We start from the raw sequence: 25,134 nt of genomic DNA, 5'->3' as shown, positions 1-25,134 counted from the left end.
TATATATGTTTATGCACAGAACAATTTATTGTTCTGTGATTGTAAATAAAGTTTATCTGATAAACACTCATTATCTATTATATTTTATAGCTTAACTCATAGATAAAAGATAAAGCCTTAAGCCTAAGGCTAGTTTGAATATTATGCTTTATTGCTCTAGTAGTTAAGTTACTTATTTCACAGTTCACACCCGCTTAACTTTTGAAATTTATTCTGTGGTATAGTTACTATCTATTAAGTATCAATAGTTATAATTTCTTGTTTTAATGTGTTATTAATTGTTAATAGTAATTCACAAATATATCTTTAATTTAGGTATGAACAGAAGATTATCTGTTACCTATTGCTGATTAGTACATTATTTCCACATTACGCAATAAAATACGCATTATAATTATTTTTTCTATTAACATTCAACATCTGTTATTGTTCTATTCGTTATTAACATTTGAAATATCTTTTGTGTCTGGGGAGTTGGAACCAGAAAAAAATTGGTTGTTTTAGAAGTCATTGAGGTAATTTTGCTTTAATATTAATTTTACTATGTTAGCTACTTTCAAAATCGTATTATTTTGGAGTATGAAAATTAGATGTTTCATGTTACGAGATGCAATTTTTTCTAGCTAAAGTATTTATAACTACCTAGTATAAATATTAAAATTATTATTTTTGTATACAAAATACTTTGTTTTGATAGTGTGTAATATTATCTAAACATCATCTTATACATTTGATTAAAATAATTCTGATGCTTTACCTTTCAAGTATAACTTGAATTCTTTTGTGATGTATTCCATGAGTACAATTAATTATAACTGTTTAATAGTGTGTTAATTAATTTAAAGATCCTATATTTTTATTAAATATTTAATTTTCTCATATGAAATATTTTAATTCATAATCTATTACAGATTATTTGAATTAATAATTATAAATAACTTAGATAATTTTATTAATTACAGGTTATAAGTACATACCTATAAACTAATTAAACAATTTTGATGGATCCATCAGTTTTAACAACATTAAAAATTTTACTAATTGGTCAAAGTGGAGTTGGAAAATCATGGTAAGTTGTTTTTGATTTGAATTGAGGAAACTAATCTACTGTTTAAGAATTATCAATTTTTTATACTTTTTTTAGTTAACAATAATATGTCAATATCAATAGTTAAATTAGATACTTATAATAATAATAATAATAATAAATTGATTTAATGATTGTATTGAGTATTACTATTTATAAATATTATAAGAATTTTTCCAATGTAGGTACTAGATTGGTAAATAATTTGAAATTATAAACTTGCTAAATTTTTATTTTTTTTTGCAATTATTATTTATTATAGGTATTAATGTCATAGCTATATTATATTCATAATGTCTAACAAGACGTTATACCTGCATGACCTGCATGTGTTGTCTTCGTTTTACAAGTGCGTAATGTAGCAAATTTTACGCTCAGCAAAACATGCGTATAAAGCTTTGTTAGTTTAAAATATAGAGTGAATTACCTCTAATAAAATTTAAAGGTTAGATTATTTAGGGCTTCTCATAGGTTTTTTATTGTATTTTAATTTTAAAGCAAGTTATGAATATTTTAAGATATACAATTTTAAAGTTTAAAATACTCATAACTTGCTAGATAATAATCTTACCTTCAAATTTTATTAGAGGTTAATTTACTCTAAATTTTAAGCTAACAGAGCTACGCCTGTTCTGCTGAGCGTAAAATTTATTATAGTCTGTCTTACAAAAGAACGGGACCGTTTTGCGCATGTAGAATGAGCTACACCGTTTACTCCTCACCATGACTGCTGGTGACCAAGCGATGATCGTCGTCATCGTTGTAGCGCTGCGGTGTGGGGATGCGCAAGAATGACCGATTTTGGTCGATACACGGTCCCGTTTCTTTCGTGAGACAGTATACATTACGCTCTTGTAAGACAAAGATAACACATGCATGCAGGTATCACATCCTTTTAAATGAAAATATATGTTTAAGTATCTAAATTGTAATTAATTTGGCCCGCTCTGCTAAAAAGATATGCGTGCACCTATGCTATATTTATTTTATGTTTAATATTTCTAGTATATTTAAGTTTAACATAATTACCATACATAATAATTCAATTCAATATAAGTATATTTGTTTTTAGTTTGTTATGCAGATTTACTGATGACACATTTAATGACGACAATGCAGTCACTATTGGTGTAGATTTTAAAATGAGAAAAATAACTGTTGATAATAATAATATTAAGCTAGCTCTATGGGTAAGTAATTAAATATCTATTAAATATTTAAATATAATACGAGCCAATAGATTCATTTAGAATAACATTTTAGGACACAGCTGGTCAAGAAAGGTTTCGTACTCTCACTCCAAATTATTACCGTGATGGTCAAGGTGCGGTACTTGTATATGATGTTTCAAACCGAGATTCATTTACATGTTTAGAAACATGGATTAATGAACTGAATAGATACTCTACCAAAACCAATATTATTAAAATGGTTGTTGGTAACAAAATTGATAAGGTTAATGTTTATAATATTATATACAATATGTAGGTATAATAATTATTATAATTATGTTTTATTTGTTAAATTATAACAGAATTACTGAATATTTATTTTTAAATTCTATGAATTGCAGTTTATATGCTAAATTTAAAAAAAAAATAGCATATTGTTCATAATTATAATACGCTTTGTTAAATATACTATGTCTAGTATGTATGTATGTAGTATGTATTTAACTAATGAGTTTCACCATCAAAGTTTTTATGAAACATGATTCAACAATATAATTTGGATATATTAAATACTGTTTTTAAATTGTTAATATATCGATATATGTATTATAAATATGTTCATTATATAAACAATAATTATTAATTATAGGAAAGACAAGTCACTCGAGAAGAAGGTATTGCTTTTGCTCGTCGTCATCAAACATTATTTATTGAAACTAGTGCAAAAACCAAAGAAGGCGTTTATATGGCTTTTGAAGAATTAGTTAGAAAAGTAAGTAAATTATTTATGAAGTACTCGGGTTTATTAATTTCCTTTTCATGTATCTTATTAACATAAATAAACTAAATAATAAAATATTAATAATTTTAAAATTTATTTTTATGGCTAAAAAACAGATGTAAGAGTGAACTTCTGTTTTTGTTATTATTATTATTGTTTAACCATTAATTAATAATCTATGTTTAAAATCACTTTCTACTGAATAATTGATCTGTGTAATAAATATCAAATTTTTCTTTAGTATAAGTAATATCAGAAAAAAATGATTCATATTGCTTAACTCTAAATATGTATTTATATAATAAATTATACCATTATTTTCAAAATAGATAATAAATACACCAAGCTTATGGGAAAAGCTTGAAGATTCCAATGTGGTTCGGTGTAATGATGATCATTCAGTATCGGAGCAAAAATATTGTTATTGTTAACTATTTAATTGTTAAAATATTTATGTAAGGTCATATTGTGTTTCTGTACAACTAGTCTAATACTTTGTAGGTATATTAAATATTATTTGTAGCATAGTAAAAATATGCTACAGATGTGTCAGTATACTTATAAAAGTAATTAGCACTTAATATTTTATTTTGTTTTGTATTATAGCACTTAAAAATAATTTTAAGGTTACATTTTTGGTTGTTAACATTCAAAAATTATTTAACTTAATTCATGGTTTTATTAATGAAATAGACATAATATTATTATTATTGTTTACTTTTACCTCAGAATAATTATAATTATTCTGTGCTTATAGATAGTACTATTTATATATATAATCAATTGATTAATTATGTATACTATATTATGCAATAATAATAAATCATAATTTATTAAAAATGCATCATTTTATAATTATTTTTTCCATTGGCATTTATTTTGCAGTGATTATCTTAGTTTTCGATGAATTCAGAATTAATTATGTTAATTCAATTATTGTTAAATTATTATGAAACTGGGAAAGTCAATCTACCGGTTTTCAAACCTTGTTTATGAGTTGACTGTAATAACTAATGGATGCATTGAATTCAATAGTAAATTATTCTACCTCTATGTTCAGTATTATTATTATTTTAAATTGTGTTTGCCGGCAGGTGCCTGCGTTCTCTCTGCATTTTTTTTTTTCATTTATTTAATTCTAGTTGATTTTTTCGTATTGATTTTTAAATTATTGACCAGCTACTAATGGAAAACCCCTGTTTAATTGTTTTTTAATAGTTTAATATTATTGTTAATGGTTTTTTGGGTGTATGATTCTGGAGATTTTAAACTGAAGTGTTCAGCATTTGTATCTATACTATATTATTTTATCTGAATTTAACAGGACTTTAACTTTTTAAATTAATATTTTAAACTTTATCCAACTTAGGGAATCTCTAATAATTAATAAACTAATTATTGTGAATAATGTTTTGGGCTTAAGCATCTTGAGACAATTTAATGTAGTCAGTAGCTTTAAGCTTTACATACTTATTCAGAATTCTTTATTACTCATTAAAATATGTTTGGCTGAAATCTCAGTCCTTGTATGAGCATCGTTTTAAATTGCAAATTTTGGAAAATCTCTATATTAACGGTGGTAAAAGGGTATCATAAAAAATGTAGTCTCTGTCCATCATAATTTAACATTGCAGTCTTGCAGTAATTTATCGATTTTATCTATTCAATACGCCATTTATCACTTTATGTCTGTGTGGAATAAGTATTTAATTTATACATGTTACCTTCTGTATTACCTGCCGTTTCTCAGAGAAAAATAATAAATGAAACAATGATGGACAATCCGAGGAGGGTTAGATAGATTTATCATTATCTAAGCCTTTCTTAAATTTTACAAATTGAAAGGAGATAATTTTTAGCATATAAACCTCAACCATAAACATTGTCGGTAAAATGTAATACTTAATGATCCAGGAGATATTTGATTGTTAATAAATTACTAAATTTTTAAATCTGATGAATGAGGATTTTAGACTGCTTTTCACGTAGTACTAAAATTAATTTTCTGTGCTATATTTTTTTTTTTATTCTAATTATGCATTTGGCATGGAGGTACTCAGTGGTACAAAAGACAATCTTAGCTGGCCAAAAAAAACTATTTCGAAAAATTAAAAATTAATTTGTATTTAATTATTTGTGTTTAAAATAATCTAAGGCTGAATATAGAATTTCAAATGAATTCTTAAGCACTCGACTTCTAGAGCTTTTTTTAAAATATCTACATTATTTTATTGATAGTCCTAGACTATTATAAAATTTTATTTTTTTTATTGTTAAATTTTCGTTTGTAATATTAAAATATGTGAAATTTGGATGAAATTAGTTGAATAGGAATAACAATTTTAACAAGTTATTTTATTGTATTTTAAAAATATGTGTGGATGGGTACTTGAAATGTTTAAAGTTATTTGTTATTTTTTTTAACATACAATGTCAGTATGATATTCTCTAATACATTTTTTTTTTTTTACCAAAACTAATTCAACCAGTATGTCTTGTGAGGATTTACCTGTTATGATATCTCCTGAGATAATAAATATATCATAAATCTGTTTTTATTTATTTGACTCACATATACAAGGGTTACATGCATGATGCATTTTATTTTTAATTTAAAAAAAAAATATAGGAGCTGTATCTCACAAATCAATCAACGAAAAATAAAAATGTTAACATGTAAATTCATCAAAAAAATGGTTTTATTAATTTATTATGATATTTTTGTTACATGTTTCCATTTGAAAATCAAAAGTTACGAATGATTTCACCAGTAAATATAAGAGTGAAAAAAATTAAAATATTATACGGTTTTAGAAAAACATAAACATAATGTTAAAAAAAAAAAATTTTTCGAGATAATTAGTGTACCCACTTAAATGGATCACTCTGTAGATAATATGACAAAAAACTGGTTTTTATCCGGATGTCGAGTCCCTCTCTAGTCTCTACGACTTATGGGTATATCCTCACGGGACACTCTGTATTGTACAACTAATTGTAAAATAAATTATTTTAAAACAGTTATATTATAAAATTAAAAATATACTAATTGGTAATATAAGCTGACAGACCATTTTCGTTCAGAATTGTTCATATATACATTTTTAATTATACTTGTATTAATAGTTATTTTTGCGATTTTTATTTTAATATTTTAAATACAACGTGCTTTTTCATAAATTAATATTTTATAAAGTTTACTTTAATTATTTGCAAGTATTTTTTTGGAAAATTGCTTTAACTATTGTTTTGTGCTTCTACGACACCATCACGTATCGAAAATGCTTACCATTCGACTTGAAGAATTCAAGAATTCCCGCTTTTTGTTTGATTTCATACCGATTGACATTAATATCATAGAACACAATATTTAATTACAAAATCTTGGAGGAAAAAATTGAATTTATAGATGTATAATTTAAAATTGAATAAAAATTAGACCCTCACAGTAAAATAAATGCATTTTTACAAATATGACTATAATATGAATAATATAATTTTTCTATGTATAAATAATTTCTGAAAATTTTTTTTTTATTTTCTTAAATTTTATTTTAAGTTTTATTTTTAAGGTTAGTTTCTTATCGTTTGCTAAATATTGTACGCAACTTCATGCCTTAGTTTTAAAAATTGGAAAAGCTCGTGTCTTACTTTTTAAAGTTCGATACGTCTACTTTTCTATTACTTACTTATTAATTATCGTTTCTATTTTTATGAAAATACATTTTTAAATACCTCTTTGTGTTGTGTCAACTGTATTCAGGTATTAGTATGTCGTCAACTTGTAACGATCATAGTTTCGTGTCATTGCTCTACTTTATACTCATAATTTGTAATGTAACATAAAATATGTTAGCCAATTTAATACATTTGAATTGTAACTGTAATTGATACTTGGTTATGGCTTCCATTTCAAGTAATAACTTATTGTACCTTCGTACTTGCAGTATTTATTTTAACTAATAATTTGTGATTATTTTCACATACTTTGTATATAATTATTCATTTTACAGTGAAAATGCCTGTTGTATCTAATTACTTGAAAAAAAATGATAGTTTGTATATGTATGAACATAACAATCTATATTTTAACTTTTATGCTTAGGATGCCATCTGACGCGAAAAAAAGACAACTGCAGAAAAAGAAAGATGCAGCTAAAGCACGACAAAATATTAAACCAGCCGGTTCTAAAGACAGTAATGGAGTATCAAATGGTGATGAAGTGGTTCCTATTAGTGAAGAAGGTAATACTTATTAACATATTATATTTTATGAATTTGATTATTTCACGTTAGGATCCTGTTAACATTGAAATTTGAAAAATTGCTGGGTTGTTCTACTTCAATACTGTTTTAAAGTTCATTAAAATCATTGATCAAATCCAATTTTAAATTATAATTTTAGAAATGATCATAGTTCAATATAACTATGTTTACAACTATACCAACCTATCAATACTAAGTATAGTGTATCTGTCCACACAAAACATTTAAAGTCATAAAATATGATTTCTAAGAATAAGCTTTCTTAAATTGTTTCACAAAATATACTTATTATTCTTTTGGTATGCATAGACATATATATTAACTGTATTTTATACTATTAAAATGTTGGCTTTACACTTTCAAATGGCAATAATATTTATGATTATTGATTAAAAATTTTTAATTAGTCTGTAATGTAATAATTCAATTATTACAATACAATAAGATACAAATTTAATACAAACCTTAACTTTAACCAATTATTAATTAATCTAAAAATTTTACTTTTAGAATTGCTCTGTAAAAAGCTGGAAGCTGATGCAAAATTAAATGCTGAAGCTCGTGCTTGTACTGGTAGTTTAGCATCTCATCCTAGATCTAGGGATATTAAGATTGATAATCTATCAATAAGTTTCCATGGCTGTGAACTATTACAAGACACTATGTTGGAATTGAATTGTGGTCGCCGTTATGGCTTAATAGGTTTAAATGGAAGTGGTAAGAGAGATTATTTTGTTATAAATAAGAATTAATTTAGTATAGAGCAAATTTTTTTTATTTTCCTAGGAAAGTCAACTCTATTATCAGTATTAGGAAATCGAGAAGTACCAATTCCTGAACAAATTGATATTTTTCATTTGACTAGAGAAATGCCAGCATCTGAAAAATCTGCACTCAAATGTGTTATGGAAGTGGATCAAGAAAGAATTAGGCTTGAAAAACTTGTTGATGAATTAATAGCATGTCCCGATGATGGTAAATAATCAGTAATTTTTTATTATTAAAAAGAAACTATATTTTTTTATTATTTAACTATAGAATCACAAGAACAATTAATGGATGTTTATGAAAGATTGGATGACATTAGTGCTGATACTGCTGAAGCTCGAGCTGCTAATATTTTACACGGTCTTGGTTTTACTAAAGCCATGCAAAATCAAAAAACAAAAGATTTCTCTGGTAATAAGATTTATATTTAAATTTTTAGAGTATTAGTTTTATATATTTTTTTTTATTTTGAAAATCTATTTTTTATCAATATAAATTGATTTTCTATATTTGTATTTTTTTTTATGCATTATAGGGGGTTGGAGAATGAGAATTGCTTTAGCTCGAGCTTTATATGTCAAACCACATTTGCTGTTACTTGATGAACCAACCAATCATTTGGATTTAGATGCTTGTGTCTGGCTTGAAGAAGAATTGAAATCGTAAGTTTTAAATGGTCAATATCTTAAAATATTTCAAATCAAGTATATAGGTATTTCTTTATATTTTCATCTAATATTAGGATTGTACCATTTAGACTATTACACAGAGATATGCTAGGCATAGTTCTAATCTTTTCACTTCTACACTATTTTAAGCTCTGTAATTTATCAACACTACATTTTTACTTGAACAAAATTTTAGATTTACATAATCTAATATGGAAATTTAGAATAATGCAAGCCAGGATTTTCTTAAATTGTATGGTTATCAGCAAATGATAATATTATAAAATAAAGGGACATAATAGTACGTCTGGAGGACCAATAACAAATTTATTCAAATTATGATTTTTAAATATTTGTACTTAAAAACTATATTATATGATGATTAGATTTGTCATGCTCTTGTGGTGATTCATACTTAGTTATAGATTCTTAGCTGAGACATATAGGTATTCATTTTTCAATGTATATATATTTTAGGGTTGTCAAATTAAGGAAACACAAGAATTTTTGTCAAAATTGATATTGTATTTTTATTGTATCTCATAAATGAATAAACTTTAGACACTTAAATTTTTCACCAATTGTTTATTTCGATTAACATTTTCTATATATAGTTTAAACTCGTTTTAATCTGTGTAAACATTTGACTTTTTTTTATTAATATTCTTATATTATTGACAAAATACAGTTTCAAAAAGCACATACATTTTAAACAAGTTTTTTTATTGATTATAAATTCAATTTAGCCAAAATGTATGGACATTTTAAAATTATTTGTAGTATAAGTTCTTTTTAATGTTTTTAGTTAAAGCTTGAAAGTACAATGCAAGGTTTGTTCCTTATTATGGTTTTGCAGTACCAGCTTATTAATATATTATATATAATTATAGGTACAAGAGGATCTTGGTAATAATATCACATTCTCAAGATTTTTTGAATGGTATATGTACTAATACTATTCACTTGGATAAAAAAAGGCTTAAATCTTATGGTGTATGTATGAAATATTTGTAAAAAAACAAATGTAGAACATATATAACTATTAATTTTAAAAATTTTAGGGTAATTATGATGCGTTTGTTCGTACTAGAGAAGAGCAACTTGAAAATCAGATGAAACAATACAATTGGGAACAAGATCAAATTGCTCATATGAAGGTAAATTTAATCATAGAATATATGATTTAGGTAACTTTTATTTATTGTGCATACAACAATAATATACACTTATAGTTAATAAAACTTCTTACCCAACTTAAATTATGAAATGATGTATTTTTTAGAATTATATTGCTCGTTTTGGTCATGGAAGTGCTAAACTCGCTAGACAAGCTCAGAGCAAAGAAAAAACATTAGCAAAGATGGTTGCACAAGGTTTAACTGATAAAGTAACAAATGACAAATTAGTTACATTTTATTTTCCTTCGTGTGGAACTATACCACCACCAGTTATCATGGTTCAGGTAATAATAAAAAAAATTAACCTAATAATTGTGTAAGCAAATATTTGTTATCAGTTATTTGTAATTGGTCCATTCCTATCTAAGTTTGAATTCATTTTTTTAATTGTAGGTATGGAAATAGTACAATTTAGATATAATGTACCATTATTAGCATGTAATTTGAAAAAAAAAGTTTTTATGAAAAACTTTAGTAGTAAAAAAAAATGCTTTTAAAAAACCTTATTAAAACTTACCCATTATACTTTGTTGAATTTTAGTCTCCAAATATTATGATAGCCTAATTAACTAATTGTATTAGTCTAAAGATGTTATTATTAAGTTCTTATTAGTTTAAAACTGTTTAAAATATGATAATAACATTTTCTATCTTTTTTTTAAGTGGTCAAATATGATTTTTTCTTTTTCAAATAATTTAAATATCTAGTTTTAATAGAAACATATTATGTAACATAAATAGTATATGTTAACATTGAACTTGAAAAATGTATCATATTAATATTTACAATTGCACACCATGTAGTATGTTTATACTGAAATATAATTATTGCATTACTTTTCTATGATAAATTATTTGAATTCAGTCATATTTGAAACTACCAAACAAGTTAAACAATTTCTAATAGATTATTGAACAATTTATTTCATTTTGCGTGACTAAATATTTTTAACCGGAGAAATTGAACAAATATAATTTTTTTTATGATCGAATGAATGATGCTCAAATTTTTTCTACAAATTCTAAACTGTATGACATCCATATTTTTCTCCCTGGTTGAGCTGCATAAAGTTTATAAATATTTGTAAAATTCTTTCTGTTAATTTGTATTTTATACGTGCATAACATGTTATTATCAAAAGTTTGGTAGTAATTGTTATTTTTTTAAATTTAATAAAATTTTTTTCATTAGAATGTGAGTTTCCGGTACAGTGATGATTCACCTTATATTTATAAGAATTTGGAATTTGGTATTGACTTGGATACAAGACTTGCATTGGTAGGTCCTAATGGAGCTGGTAAAAGTACTCTTCTGAAATTACTTTATGGCGAAGTAAGTCTATTAATTGTAATAAATTATATTTTTTATTAATATCAAATATTTTAATCATTTTAGCTTTTTCCTACTGAAGGAATGATTCGTAAAAATTCCCACTTAAGGATAGCTAGATATCATCAGCATCTTCACGAACTTCTTGATTTAGATTTATCTCCTCTAGAATACATGATGAACTCTTTCCCAGAAGTAAAAGAGCGAGAAGAAATGCGTAAAATTATTGGACGTTATGGTTTAACTGGAAGACAACAAGTTAGTTAATTTTTTAAGTAATTGAATAAGAAGTTATTTTTAAATACATTTTTAATAGGTATGCCCAATTCGTCAACTAAGTGATGGTCAACGATGTAGAGTAGTGTTTGCTTATTTAGCTTGGCAAACTCCTCATTTATTACTTCTGGACGAACCTACCAATCATTTAGACATGGAGACAATTGATTCTTTAGCTGATGCTATAAATCATTTTGATGGTGGAATGGTTTTAGTTAGCCACGACTTCAGACTCATTTCTCAAGTATGATTACCTTTATTTCTTGATATCTTTAGTTTTTGTTAACACATGTCCAGGGTTTGATATAGCCATGCTTTATTTAAATTTATTAGTATTATTTCCAATTAAAATGTAATGGAAATCACTTTTGATCAGTAATTCTCACAATATACAGTAAAACTCGCTTAAGACGCTATTTTTTGTCGGTCCCTAGATATTTTCTATACTAGTTAATGTAAAAACAACCTGTTAATACGCTGGGTTTTTCTCTATCTCTTCTGATAAAACACTTTTGTTTAGCAGATTACGATAAATTTTAGTAGGTTTGTGAAAGTAAAAATAGAAATTTTATTTGTTTACATGTTCTTATTGTTGTATAGTTTTATAATATCATTATCTCTTATAATACTTTTACTGTATTTCATCGTATTATGAGATTTAGTAAGTACAGTTTGTTCACAATTATATAATCATTATTTCGTTTTAATTTTTTTAAATTAAATTTATTAGCAAAAAATATATGTTTGTATGTAATTACAATTTATTAGTATATTGCCCATTAAATTATGTTCAATAATTAAAAAATTAACTTTATTTCAATTACTTCATTTTTTTTCATTCCCGCATAAGATGTTTTCTCGCTTAAAATGCTCTAGTGAGATCCCTTAAAGAGCATCTTAAATGAGTTTTACTGTATATTATGCTAGTGGCATGTAGTGTTATCCTTATTTTGAAAATAGTAAGTAAAAAATTTAATTGAAGTGTTAGGGGAAAGAAAATGCTTTAATACTTAATATATCAATTTGATTTTCTGAGATTTAGGCTACATTTTTATTTAATCTTAAATTACAATTAAATTTATTAGATTTGTTACTTAACTTTTCTTAAAATATACTCAATGTTTCCTTTGGATATTGCATCGATTTATTTTTAAATTATATCTTAACAATATATAGTATATACTCTTTCTACTTATGTTGCTTGTCAAATTATGTTTGTTTTTGAACATGCAGAAATCTGTGATATGTTTTTATTTTTGCGATTTGAAATGTGATTTCATTATAATTGTAATTATAAGCTTGATTAGGTATACCTAATATAAAACAAATGTACTATAATTGAACTTGCTATCATTACTTGCACTTTTTAAATGCCCGTGTTATATATATGGCATTAAATCTTTATTCTCCTAATATCTCAGAACAATCCTATTTAAGTACTAATTATCTTGCCACCATTTGAGAAGGACAGAGTCTCAATAATATTGGTAAAGGCAATTTATTTTGTATTCGGTATATCTTAGTTTATAGTTATGATTAAAGTAATGTATCAAACATTGTAAAAATTACCAACACATAAGCTGATGTTATTTTTCTTGAAATAGTTGTTATATTACAATGCCTGAAGTAGATGTTACATATTTTCTACATGAGTTAGATTTTGTTATCATATTAGCATTGTAAACATTTGATTTTCAACTATCAATAATCGAGATTGAATTCTAATTAACAGGTGGCTGAAGAAATCTGGATTTGTGAAAACGGTAAAGCCACTAAATGGGAGTCAACTATCTTGGATTACAAAGAACATTTGAAAAAAAAGATTTTGAAAAATAACAATGATAATGCTTCTAATAAACGTTAAAATATTATACAAATTATATTTTTTCTGCTTTCACATCTTTGGAATATTATAAACAAAAACAATAAATATAATACAATTTATATTCTGTAATTTTGTTTTTATTTAAATGTTTGCGAACAAATTAAGTTTTTTATACTGTCAAGACCTTGTTGAATGGCCATGGTTATAAATTATTATTTTTATTATGATAATAACTTGCTGAGCTTGATGTTTATTGATAAGATATACTTTTATGATTAATTATTTCAAATTTCAATTTAAACATTTTTATTTTTATTAATCTGAAAATCAGCCACATAAATAATTTTCTGTTGAGACGCTTATCCCTAAAAATTGGTAAAAATTGTGTAACAAGATATTCTTGTGGTATTAAATAATTGTAAAATATATGATATGTTTAATTTTTAAGATAACTCAAACTCTGAGTAAATTTTAATTATCGATATTGAAGTTGAAATGTATTTTGACACCTTTATTGTACTTTCTTGTAAGGCCCTTTGGCGTCAAATACACTGTGACAATAATATAATTAAAATTAAAAATACCTCCTGTCTTTTGTTTTATATTAGCATTAATTGATTCATTGTTACTATTTATTTTATAGTAACATTAGCTTTAAGTTTCATAAGGAACACACGGCGACAATTTACACAACAGTCAACCAAATAATTGAGTTATGAGTCTTGATGTGAAACATTTTAATCTCCTGTCAGTTGTCAGTAAAAATGTGAAATAATATAACAATTAACAATGTACCTCTTCCTAAATGTTGAGTCCTACATAACCATGAACTATGAAGTGCAGACCCCTTTGTTTTTGTTTAAACAATGAACATTGTTACGACTTAGTGATAACTACGCCTAATACCATCTCTTGAGAGTTGTATACATTTCAGTATGGTAGTACCATACGGTAATTTATCATAAACACAAATAATAATGTAACAAATAATACTATTTATTGTATAAATGTAAATTATAATTTAATTGAAATGCATTTATAATTTAGATATTACTATGATAAACATAATGTATATTCAAAACTACCTGTTTAGTTAAATATAATAATATACATATTTTAATATTTAGAGGAAAAAGATTTTAAGACCCTACAATGAATATTTTTTTAATTACAACATATTCAAGCTTTTTTTGATTTACTCCGTTGCACCTACCTACTGACACTCATAACTGCAGTGAAGAATAAGACTTCAACAAGCATGTAAAGTAGAACATAATATTGTTAGTTTTAAATTTTTATGTATACAACAAAACATACCATGGTATTGCTATGTCATTATGAATGCGGTAAATTCTAAAATATCTAAAAATTTATGATTATTAATTACATAATAATCATAGGCGTGTCTAGACCTTTGACGCAGAGGGTGCATCCTGGTGCGTACCCAAGAGGCTAATGGGCCCTAGCCCCCTTTTTTGAATAATTTTTCTTAATAATTCATGGTGCCACTTGAAATTGCAGAGGGTGCAGGTGCATACCCTGCATCCCCCGTGGACACGCCTATGATAATAATACCTATAAACCTATGGCAAAAAGAAATTTATTATATTTTATTTATTAAATGATTAATTTCATAAAAATCAGTATACCTACTTACTTCCAATTTTATCTAAGTCAAAAAAAATGTATGCAAAAAATCTATTAGAAATTAAATAATGAACAAAAAAAAAAAGCGGGTAAGTGGGTATCGCTCTGCTGTACATTAGGGGGTGGGGTGGACCTCTGACTAGGGTAGGTTAAATTTGAATGCAATGATAGGTATCATTGTATACGAAAAACGATTCTGAACGGAGATGGTTTACCTGTCTATGGTATATTATTATAGATTATTGTAAATTTTCAAATCATAGATTTAAACAGAAAATTTTTTATGAATTTCTAGCTTAAAAAATTAAAATTCGAATGCATGTAAAAAAAAAATTGTGACTATGTATTTCTTTTATTTTGCAATTGGTATAGTAAAAATATATTAGTAGCCTTGTGTTAAATTTTCAAATCTTAGATTTAACATTTAAAAGGAAAATACTTTATGAATTTCTAGTTTAAAATAATTTGCGAATTTTCGTGATTTTTATGTATTTTGTCAAAATTCAAACTTTGAATGCTTTTTAAAAAAAATTGTGCCATTGTATTTTTATAATTTTTTAATTACTATAAGAATAACTGGAACAAATGCAGTTTGGTTCCCACGCGAATTTTTCGATTTTTTTTTTACCAAAATGTGTGTTTCACGACACTGAATACAAAAGTCTAATTCCAAAATTCTCGCAAATCATTATTTTGGAAGTTATAGCCATCCAAAGTTTGCGATTTTATGTTTATACGCATATACGCGCAACACTACTTTAATGCCGTGCACATCGCCAATATATACGCACGTTCGCTGTAGGTAAGTGACCTAGCAAGTAAACTGAACCTTAAGTAACACAAATGACTCATGTCTTAAAGTCAATAAACTTCACGGCTCCCGGAGCCTATCGGCTCCGGTCACCGGACTCGATGGCCAGATAAAATAAAATAAGTATAAGTGGCTCCCTTCGCCTGTCGGCTCCGGTCGCCAAACTCGAGGTCCTCTGGACCTCTCGTTGGATGGGGGCTCGGCCCCCAAACCCCCCGGGGCTTAAATAGCAAACCTGGGGGGGAGGGGGAGGGGGGGGGGGGGGGGGCGACCCCTCCGGGGTCGCGGGGGGGAGAGCGTCCCTGCCCTGCGGGCAGCCTGATGACCTAACAAGTAATCTGAAACTAATTTAACACAAATGACTCATGTCTTTAAATTCAAGGGACCCCCGGTTCCCGGAGCCTATCGGCTCCGGTCGCCGGACTTGATGGCCAGATAAAGTAAAATAAGTATAAGTAGCTCCCTCCGCCTGCCAGCTCCAGTCACCAAACTCGAGGTCCTACGGACCTCTCGTTGAATGTGGGCTCGGCCCTCAAACCCCCCGGGCTAAAAAATCAAACTTGAATGGGGAGGGTTATTGAAAACAAACATTTTTTGCAATTTTAATTTTATTTAAATTTTTCAATATTTTATTAATCGTCATCCGTTCCTGTAGAAGAAGAGTCTTTATCATCATCACTTATCAAAACATCGTTTTCTTTTGAGTTATACAGCTCACCAGCAAGTTTAAAAAATTCCGTTAGAGGTTCAATGTTTAATATACGACACCTTTTCAAAAACATGTACTTTGCTAAATATCCACCATAAAACCGTTTTTTACGACAATATTGGGAAAGCGAAGCCTTGGCGTGACGCCACATTCCCTCAACATTATTAGTGTGTGCTCCGGTTTCTGGGTTTTTGAATTGAATGGAATGATTCACTGTTAAATGAACATACCCTTCATCCTCCAAACATTGATAACTCTAGTAAAACAAAATAACACAATATCACAACTCAGTACCACAATATCCCTCGGCACAGCCCACATAGTAAAAACTAAATCTACCTTCCAACAATCGCTGATAATTGTAGTCCCTGGCAAGATCCAATCATTGATTGCTCTTAATAGGGTATCTTTATCTCGCTTTTCTACGGGTATTAAAAAACAAGCCCCAGTTTCTCGCTGAACACCACCAAAAATCCACTGCCCCTCTACACGATGCCCGCGGTTATATTTTCTTCGACCAAATTTGGACTCATCAATTTCAACAACTTGTCCGACTCCACCTATTATATGAATTAATTATTTTAATACTATAAAAAAATGATTTATTTAAGTTTAAACTAACCTATCTTATTATGATTCGTAATCATAGCCTCGAAGACGACTTCTCTATGAAATGATGACCAATCTACAGCAGTATGTTGAGAAATTCGAATTTGTTTAACAATAAATGACAGTGACACGTTTTCTAACCACAAATATGCAAACGATACTATTTGGTATAACGACAAATGCGATTTATGAAAAAATGTATCTATGCGAATCGATCGATAATAGTCACATTTGTTTTTTTGTTTATTTATAGGTGCCCTACATCTCCAACTAAACCCGTCTAAAGAACGTATATCGCTGTATAATTGTAAATAATGACCATTTTTACATTTTAATACACCATCACGGGCTAACAAATTCCACGATTGCAATTTTTGTATAACACTCATTGAGACGGGGCCATTGGTTTTATGCTCAAATATATCATACAACTCAATAAAATTAATAGATGTCATTTTAAAATGATATGTTGTCGTAACTGTAACAAAAACTGTAGTGATCTGGAGTACGCTTGTAGGTACTAACATAGCAATCTTCAAAAAGTAATATTTAAAACGAAAATAAAACATTATCAGTTCTATTGCCTTTTGAAACTCGTTAATTAAAATTATAATGAGGTAGATATCTACATAAAACTAATAAGTTAAATATAACTTTTACAAAAATATAATTATAGGGTATAATCTAACATTTTTCATCAAACTACTTTAGATAATATTGTAATAAAATAAAATAACATATAAATGAGAGGCGAGAATACGAAAACGTAAGAAAGTGGGTATCTAAAGCCGGTTTGCGCGCATGCATGCGTAAATACTAAATACGTGAAATCGCAAACTTTGGATGGCTATAACTTCCAAAATAATGATTTGCGAGAATTTTGGAATTAGACTTTTGTATTCAGTGTCGTGAAACACACATTTTGGAAAAAAAAAAATCGAAAAATTCGCGTGGGAACCAAACTGCATTTATGCCGAATAACTTATGAGGAACTTTGTATTAAATTTTCAAGTATTTTGATATGGCCAAAAAATTTTTATCGATACTTCGAAAGAAAATTTTCAGAAAAATTGAAAATTTCAATTGTCTATAAATATCTCAAAAAAAAGCCAAAATATTTTGAAAATTAAATCATGTAAAGAAATTGCCAATCTAAATAACTTGTGAAATTTTCAAGTATCTACGACTTATACTTTTTGAATAATTACAAATATTTAAAATCGTTTGAAGATAAATCGTTATCGTTAGGTACGATATTTCGTAAAAATTTAAAATTCAAACGCACTTAAAATTTTTCCTATAATGATGTTTTGAGTTTTCTCTATAGCTACTTGAAGGAAAACTTAGTGTTGTATTTTTAATCCTTAGTTATAAACACAAAAAAATTTATGATTTTTCAACTTCAAAATTACTTGCAAATTTTCGCGTTTTCGACTGATTTCGTAAAAATTTGAAATATAAACGCTTATAAAAAAAATTGTGACTTACGATTTTTAATTTTTTTTAGCTACAATAAGAACAACTCATAAAGAACCTTGTATTAAATTTTCAAGTTTTTTTGGTCGTCCAACATTTTTTTACCGGCACTTCAAATTTCAGTGGTCTATAAATAACTCAAAAAAAGTCAAAAATTTGTGAAAATTAAACTGTATATAGATAACACTAACATAAACATTTGGTGAAAATTTCAAGTAATTACAGTGATTAGTTTTTGAATTACAACCATATAAAAAAATTGATTTGGTCGAAAACTGGTTTTGCGTAAAAATTCTGAAAAGAATACTGTTGGAAAATGTTTACTTTTGACCTCTATAATGCACCAAGGGTATTCACTTTTACATCGGAAACCACCCCAAAGTTTGAAATTAAAGCATTATTTAGACTAGTTATGCTGTACACAGACACAAAAACAAAAACAAAAAACACACATCATTGTAAAATCAATACATTCATCACTTCGTTCAGAATCTAAAAAATGAGTAGAGGAACACAAAAAAATGTGTATTTCAAGAACTAAGAAGCAAAAAAAATATTTTATATTAGGAAAAAAATGAAAACTGTAGTCTATAATTTCTAGATTCTTATTCCGAAATAAAGAATTTACAAGTTTTAGTTTATATAAAAACGGTGACAAACTGACAAAAAGGCATCAGTTACTAAACTATATAGTAAATCTTATTTCGTAATTCAAACTCCAAACTATTTTTTTAATAGTTTGTTCTTTGTTCCCTATGGTTCTTTAGACCTTAGACGGCTTAGGCGTTAGATTCCTTATCAATTAGAATTTAGAACCTGTTGTGTCATCCAGAATTTACTAATTTAGATCATAGAGGTCTATTTGGATGGGGGTCTAGGTGGCGCAATCTGTTCACCATAGGTACCTTATCTTAGTTTATGGTAACAACCACGATAAAAGCAATTTTTTCTTATCTGTATTCACAATTATTTAGCAATGCTTTGTCACTGAACATAACAATTCCACAATAATTTTAAATATCAACAATAATAAAGTTAATAAAATAATATGATTTCTTATATCTCTACTTACCTATGTCGTAATACTCGCAATAATTTAAGTTTTACCATAGCTTAATAATAATTCACATATAGTTATTGTACAGTAATTATAGAAAATAAATGTTGTTTCAAGTATTTTTACGTTTCAAGTTCAAGTAAATATGGACGATCAAAGCATTTTGGAACTAGTGGAGAGCAGTGATGAGGAAAGTTCATCATTGTCAAAATTAATGTCTGTTGAAGATATGCTTTTAGGCAAAGGCAGGCAAGAAAAATCGTTGGGTAACTTGGCCACTAAGTTTGCTGATCTTCTTCGAAACTCTCCAGATGGAGTAATGCATTTAAACAAAGTAATTAACATGTTATTTTTTTATTTATCTAGACTCTAAAATGTAAAAAAAAACTTAATTATTTGATTATAAAATACATTTTAAAGGCTATTGTTTTTTTTTAAATATGTGTTTTAATTAAATAATAAACTACCAATTTGAAATGTTAAATTACCCATTTGCTCCTTTTAGGCCACTGCAATGCTTGCTGTTAAACAAAAACGAAGAATTTATGATATTACAAATGTATTAGAAGGTATTGGTTTAATAGAAAAAAAGACCAAAAATCAAGTTAGATGGAGGTAAATAAATACTCAAATAGTTAATGTCCATACCTGGACTTTTTGAACTCTTATTCTAATACAGGTTGTTCCACAGAGATTTGATAAATGAAATAACTTTTGTTCTAATCAATATTTAAAAAAATTTCTTTTAAATATAATTCATAGACACTTGCGCTACATTTTTAGAATACATTTTTTATTTTTTAAACTGAAAATAAAAAACTTAAAAATGTATAAATTTTTTTTTCAAAATATTCAATATAGCCAATTTTTAAATCTGATTTTCAGAAAAATGTATATGGTAAAAATACTTATTTAAGTCAAATAGCTGATTTTTACAATTTTTTTAAATATCAATATTTTTGTTAAATAAATTACTACTTAACAAAAATATTGATATTTAAAAAAATTGTAAAAAATATTGATTATAACAAAAGTTATTTCATTAGTCAGATCTCCGTAGGACACTGTATATTAAAATGATTATTTACTTTTTAGGGGAGTTGAAACAAGTGAAGATGATAAGACTGCTGCAACAAGAACAAAACTTCAAGAAGAAATACAAACTTTAAAGTGGCAAGAAGATATTCTGGATAAGCAATTAGAGGTAAATTGTTTATGATAAAATTATTTTACACTAAAATTAATTGATTGAGTTTATGCTTTTATTTTCTAATCAACCATTTTAAAATTCAAATACAAGTGGATACAATTTCATTGTAATAGTTACCTATTACTTATTAATTTTATGATTTTATATCATTTGTAAATGTTATCAATTTTTTTAAATATAAATATTGACAAAAATAGAGCTATTTAAAATAATATCTTTAATTTGAGGTTTAATAAAAAATAAAAAATATTTCTGTTAACTTATTAGGTGTTAAGTAAATTTTTTATTTCAACTTTTGGTAATATTTAAATTGTTTACCTAGCTACATAAATATAGTGAAATTTCCTTTGAACATTTTAAATTGTATCAACTACACTTTGTTCTATATAAGAAGTAAGCTCAGCAGAGACCAGTTTTTGTCAGGTGGAATTCAAGCAACACCCATCTGCCCCCCCTCATCAAGTTAACCATCTGTACACTTGAGGTGTAGTAAAGCGATCATCTTGACACTGAGCTTACTTTTTATGTTGAACTCAGTATATTTACTAGTAATTCTAGGTGACAAATTTATATTCTAATTTAGATTGTACTAATGTACTATTTACAAAAGAAGGCTATACAACATTAAGCATTTACTCATGTTCTATTTGATTATTATTAAAATATTACTATGCAATCTGTCATATCTTGTATTAATACAAGTTAACAACTTGATTAGTTTATTTTACAACTTAATAATTAGATCATAGGATAATATACCTTATTGTTTTTAATATTTTTGATTATCTAATATTAATTTCATTATGATTTTTAAATTAGGGAAGAATATAAATTATAATATATATATATTTATTCAGATCTTTAAATTTTACAAACATCAATACCAATTACAAATTTACTCTAAATCTGGTCCAATCCAAAAGACATGCTTTTATGAACTGGAAAATAGTTATATAATTGTATTTTATGAAAAATTAAGGTTATCTAGGGCTTAATGATGACTAAACAAATTTATCAAAGTCATGCAAGTAACTAAAAATTAAAGTTCAAGAATTAATTATTTCTAAAACTATAAAGAAAGTGCTTTATATACTTACATTTGTATAGCCTATGTTGATCCCTCCATCTATTGTTTTATTTAATACATATTTAATTAGAGACTGATTGTATTATCATTATATACATATTAAATAATAAATAACTTAACAACAAAATCTATGCATTAATATATTACTAAGCTAGCTATATATATATAGGTAATGTGCATATTACATTTTTTTCTAGATTCTTGGTCGTGATTTTAAAGTACTTAAGGAAGAAAAATCTTTTGCTCGTTACATGTATCTATTGAGTAGTGAAATCTCCAATCAACATGAAAAACGATCAGTTTTTACTGTACAACCTATGGAAGCACTTAGAGGAGCTAGCATTTCCATACCAAGAACCAAATTTAATCGAAACTATAGTATTAAACCCTATGATAACAGTATGCCCTTTAGGATACATTTTAATTCTAAAACTGTACCAGTTAACATGAATCTTATTTCATTCAAAGCATTTGGTCAACTTGAGGTATTTTTATATATTTATTAGTTTCATATAAGAATTTTTTTTTTTAAATAATACTTGCACAAATTTAATATGTACATTAATAATTTTATGTTTAGAATAAAAGATGTGTTTCGGACTCCATTAGTAAATTAAGAAAAATACCTCGCACTAATTATTCTGATGATGTAAAAACTAGTATTATACACAGTAAGTACTATTATTTTATATCATTTTTTATTTTTTTATTATCCTTACAAAAATGCCATCAGAGCATTTGTGATATCTACGTTCAAACTAGATGACGCAGCTTAAAAGTATTAAATTAAGTGGTGCAGGACACCTACCCTTGGGCACAGTGGCGGACTAGGAGAAAAACAGCCCGGGAAAATCATAATTGTAGAGGCCTTCAATATACTAACGGCTTTTCAAATATATTAGCATTTAAAGTTTGAACTTTGACAAAATGTATCAAAGTCTTGAAAATAATCAATCATTGTAATTAAAAAATTATGAAATGTTCAGTTTTTATAACTAAGGATTGAAAATTTAAAACAAAGATTCTCATAAATAGTTCATATTATAACCAACAAATCTAAAAAATATATATAAAACTTTCTTACACACATTTTAAATTCAAATTTGGAGGAAATTACATATTAAATCCAATAATATCAATATTGTTCATGGATATAAGAAACTTTCCCGATATCTCCCAGTCGCCCAGTCCGCCACTGCTTTGGCAGAATTTTTATAAAAAGAACTGTTAACTGATGCCAATTGATTTTAACATCCATTTTCATTTATTACTTTATTGGAAATTAAAGTTACATATTGTAATTTGTGTTCAACAATTAATGTATAACAAACCACCCTACCCTTCAAGTTATAGCAAAATCACTTTTTCCCCTATTTTTAATTAGAATAACAAAATATTTTATTATTAAAATATTTTGCTCTTATCTTTTCTGTTGCTGAATAATGTTTAATATTATACAGGGTGATTCTTTTAAGTGGGTCCACTAATTATCACAAAAAGTATTTACTTTTTTCAAAATATTTTTTTACATGGTTTCGAGTTGTTAAAAAATTATATTTTTTATCCTTATCATTTTTTAAGTTTTTTTACTTTTTTAAATGACAACATAGAGTTTTAATTTCATATTCCAAAGCAGAATATTTTTCTAAGTATTTTGATTAATAAAAATCGAATTTAGGATGAGTAGTTTATGAGTTATATGTATTTAAAGTTTAGACAAGCGGAGTAGTGGACAAACATTTTGCGGGGTAACCCCATACCACTCCACTCTGCCAATCTATACTTAAAATACTTATAACTCAAAAACTACAAGCCCTAAATTCGATTTTTATGAATCAAAATACTTAGAAAAATATTCTGCTTTAGAATATAAAATTAAAACTCTGTTGTCATTCAAAAAAGTAAAAAACTTAAAAAATGATAAGGATAAAAATATTTAAAAATATAATTTTTTAATAAAAACGTTGGTTTTTTAACAACTTGAAACCACGTAAAAAATATTTTGAAAAAAGTAAATACTTTTCGAGATAATTAGTGTAACCACTTAAAATAATCACCCTGTATATAAAGATTACATACTTTTGCAAAAAATTACTTAAACTTAGTGCTCTTGGTCATATTTAAAATAAGATATTTCTTTTATATAATTTAATATTAGGTTTAGCACATAAATATGAAAAGATAGTTTTATACTTAATATATTAAATTTAAAAAATGTATATATTATTAATAGATAATGACGAATCTGATGATATAGAAGAAATTATTGTACTTAATAAAGAAGGTAAACAAGTGGAAAAAAATATAAGTAAGTCATCCTATTTACATAATTATGTATTTGTTTTTGCATTTTTATCTTTTCTAATTTTCTTTATGCATTTTTTTCTCTGTTTTTTTTTTTTTATTGGTAATAGCTATATTATTAAATAAATACTGTATAGTCATGCCTTAAAATAAAAACTTCCCTATTCAGTTCTTAGATATTTGTTTAATATGTTTTATTAATGAGTATATATCAGTAGCGTGGCAAACATTATTAAGTTATGAGGCACAGTTATAGTAATCTGTATGTACAGAATGTTAAAAGATACTTTTATAAGACTATTTAAACATCTAAAATACTATTTCTTATTTTATAGATTGTGATACATTAGATGATTATGAACCTAAGTCATATGCAAGAGGTATGTTATCAAATAATAATTAAGTACTATATTTTTCTTTCTACAAAGTATTATTATTTATAATATAATTTATTTATTTATTTAGTTTCTCCACGTTATGATCCAATCTTCAGGTTGAGCCCACCTCCGTCAGTGAATACTTTTCCATGTTTAATTGACCCTTCTGAAGGTGCATTTGAAGCTTTTGATATTAAACCTAAATAATTAAAGTTCATACCTATTTTAAAAATGTTTAAAAAATATTGATTACATCACTTGAATGTTTTAATTAATATACCATGTTAATAAATTACTACGATATTGTGTTTTTAATTAATTTGTTTTTTTTATTTGAATTATTGCTTTTCTTCATGTTCATTTGAAAAGTGAGTTTTGAATTTTTGATGACATTTCAAGTTACAAATTAATGTAAAATTCATAAAAATAATAATAATGATAACAATCTAAACTAAAGGTAACTACTAATTTTATGGCATCGAAAATATTTAGTTAG

At 26.3% G+C, this 25,134-nt stretch overlaps 4 protein-coding genes across 6 annotated transcripts; 3 read left to right on the top strand and 1 right to left on the bottom strand.

Annotated features, from left to right (window-relative positions):
* Window positions 1–74: 74 nt before the first annotated feature.
* Window positions 75–3,880, top strand: LOC107164848 (ras-related protein Rab-18-B-like). 2 transcript variants are annotated; one of them, XM_015512820.2, is made up of 7 exons: window positions 75–218; window positions 316–515; window positions 963–1,069; window positions 2,160–2,277; window positions 2,351–2,542; window positions 2,909–3,031; window positions 3,370–3,880. In XM_015512820.2, the coding sequence occupies exons 3-7, from the start codon at window positions 1,002–1,004 to the stop codon at window positions 3,469–3,471; spliced, it is 603 nt and encodes a 200-aa protein (XP_015368306.2). In that variant the 5' UTR covers window positions 75–218; window positions 316–515; window positions 963–1,001; the 3' UTR covers window positions 3,472–3,880. The 2 variants fall into 2 exon arrangements, with proteins under 2 accessions (XP_015368306.2, XP_015368307.2); XM_015512821.2 differs by having other exon boundaries at window positions 124–515.
* Window positions 3,881–6,642: 2,762 nt separating this feature from the next.
* LOC107164863 (ATP-binding cassette sub-family F member 2) lies at window positions 6,643–13,480 on the top strand. 2 transcript variants are annotated; one of them, XM_015512847.2, is made up of 13 exons: window positions 6,643–6,803; window positions 7,146–7,285; window positions 7,817–8,023; window positions 8,093–8,281; window positions 8,345–8,485; window positions 8,610–8,736; window positions 9,633–9,735; window positions 9,804–9,899; window positions 10,025–10,204; window positions 11,113–11,253; window positions 11,317–11,508; window positions 11,567–11,770; window positions 13,259–13,480. In XM_015512847.2, exons 2-13 carry the CDS (start codon window positions 7,147–7,149, stop codon window positions 13,388–13,390), a joined length of 1,851 nt encoding a protein of 616 aa, XP_015368333.1. In that variant the 5' UTR covers window positions 6,643–6,803; window position 7,146; the 3' UTR covers window positions 13,391–13,480. The 2 variants fall into 2 exon arrangements, with proteins under 2 accessions (XP_015368333.1, XP_015368334.1); XM_015512848.2 differs by lacking the exon at window positions 6,643–6,803 and adding an exon at window positions 6,815–6,956.
* A 2,664-nt stretch (window positions 13,481–16,144) lies between these two features.
* Window positions 16,145–18,071, bottom strand: LOC149056135 (uncharacterized). Its single transcript, XM_089227526.1, has 3 exons — window positions 17,141–18,071; window positions 16,858–17,078; window positions 16,145–16,774 (listed from the first exon to the last, which is right to left on the bottom strand). Exons 1-3 carry the CDS (start codon window positions 17,694–17,696, stop codon window positions 16,442–16,444), a joined length of 1,110 nt encoding a protein of 369 aa, XP_089083652.1. The 5' UTR covers window positions 17,697–18,071; the 3' UTR covers window positions 16,145–16,441.
* A 1,510-nt stretch (window positions 18,072–19,581) lies between these two features.
* LOC107164852 (transcription factor E2F5-like) lies at window positions 19,582–24,953 on the top strand. The gene is made up of 8 exons (XM_015512827.2): window positions 19,582–19,994; window positions 20,166–20,275; window positions 20,756–20,864; window positions 22,155–22,442; window positions 22,538–22,628; window positions 24,191–24,265; window positions 24,597–24,641; window positions 24,727–24,953. Exons 1-8 carry the CDS (start codon window positions 19,806–19,808, stop codon window positions 24,843–24,845), a joined length of 1,026 nt encoding a protein of 341 aa, XP_015368313.2. The 5' UTR covers window positions 19,582–19,805; the 3' UTR covers window positions 24,846–24,953.
* The last annotated feature ends 181 nt before the right edge of the window (window positions 24,954–25,134 follow it).

The sequence above is a fragment of the Diuraphis noxia genome, unplaced genomic scaffold (assembly GCF_037042655.1).
Source record: "Diuraphis noxia isolate RWA-SAM2 unplaced genomic scaffold, SU_Dnox_SAM2 contig0004, whole genome shotgun sequence".
In the NCBI taxonomy this organism is placed as follows: Eukaryota; Metazoa; Arthropoda; class Insecta; order Hemiptera; family Aphididae; genus Diuraphis; species Diuraphis noxia.
The sequence above is the reverse complement of the archived record's forward strand: the minus strand, read 5'-3'. Positions and strand labels throughout refer to the sequence as shown.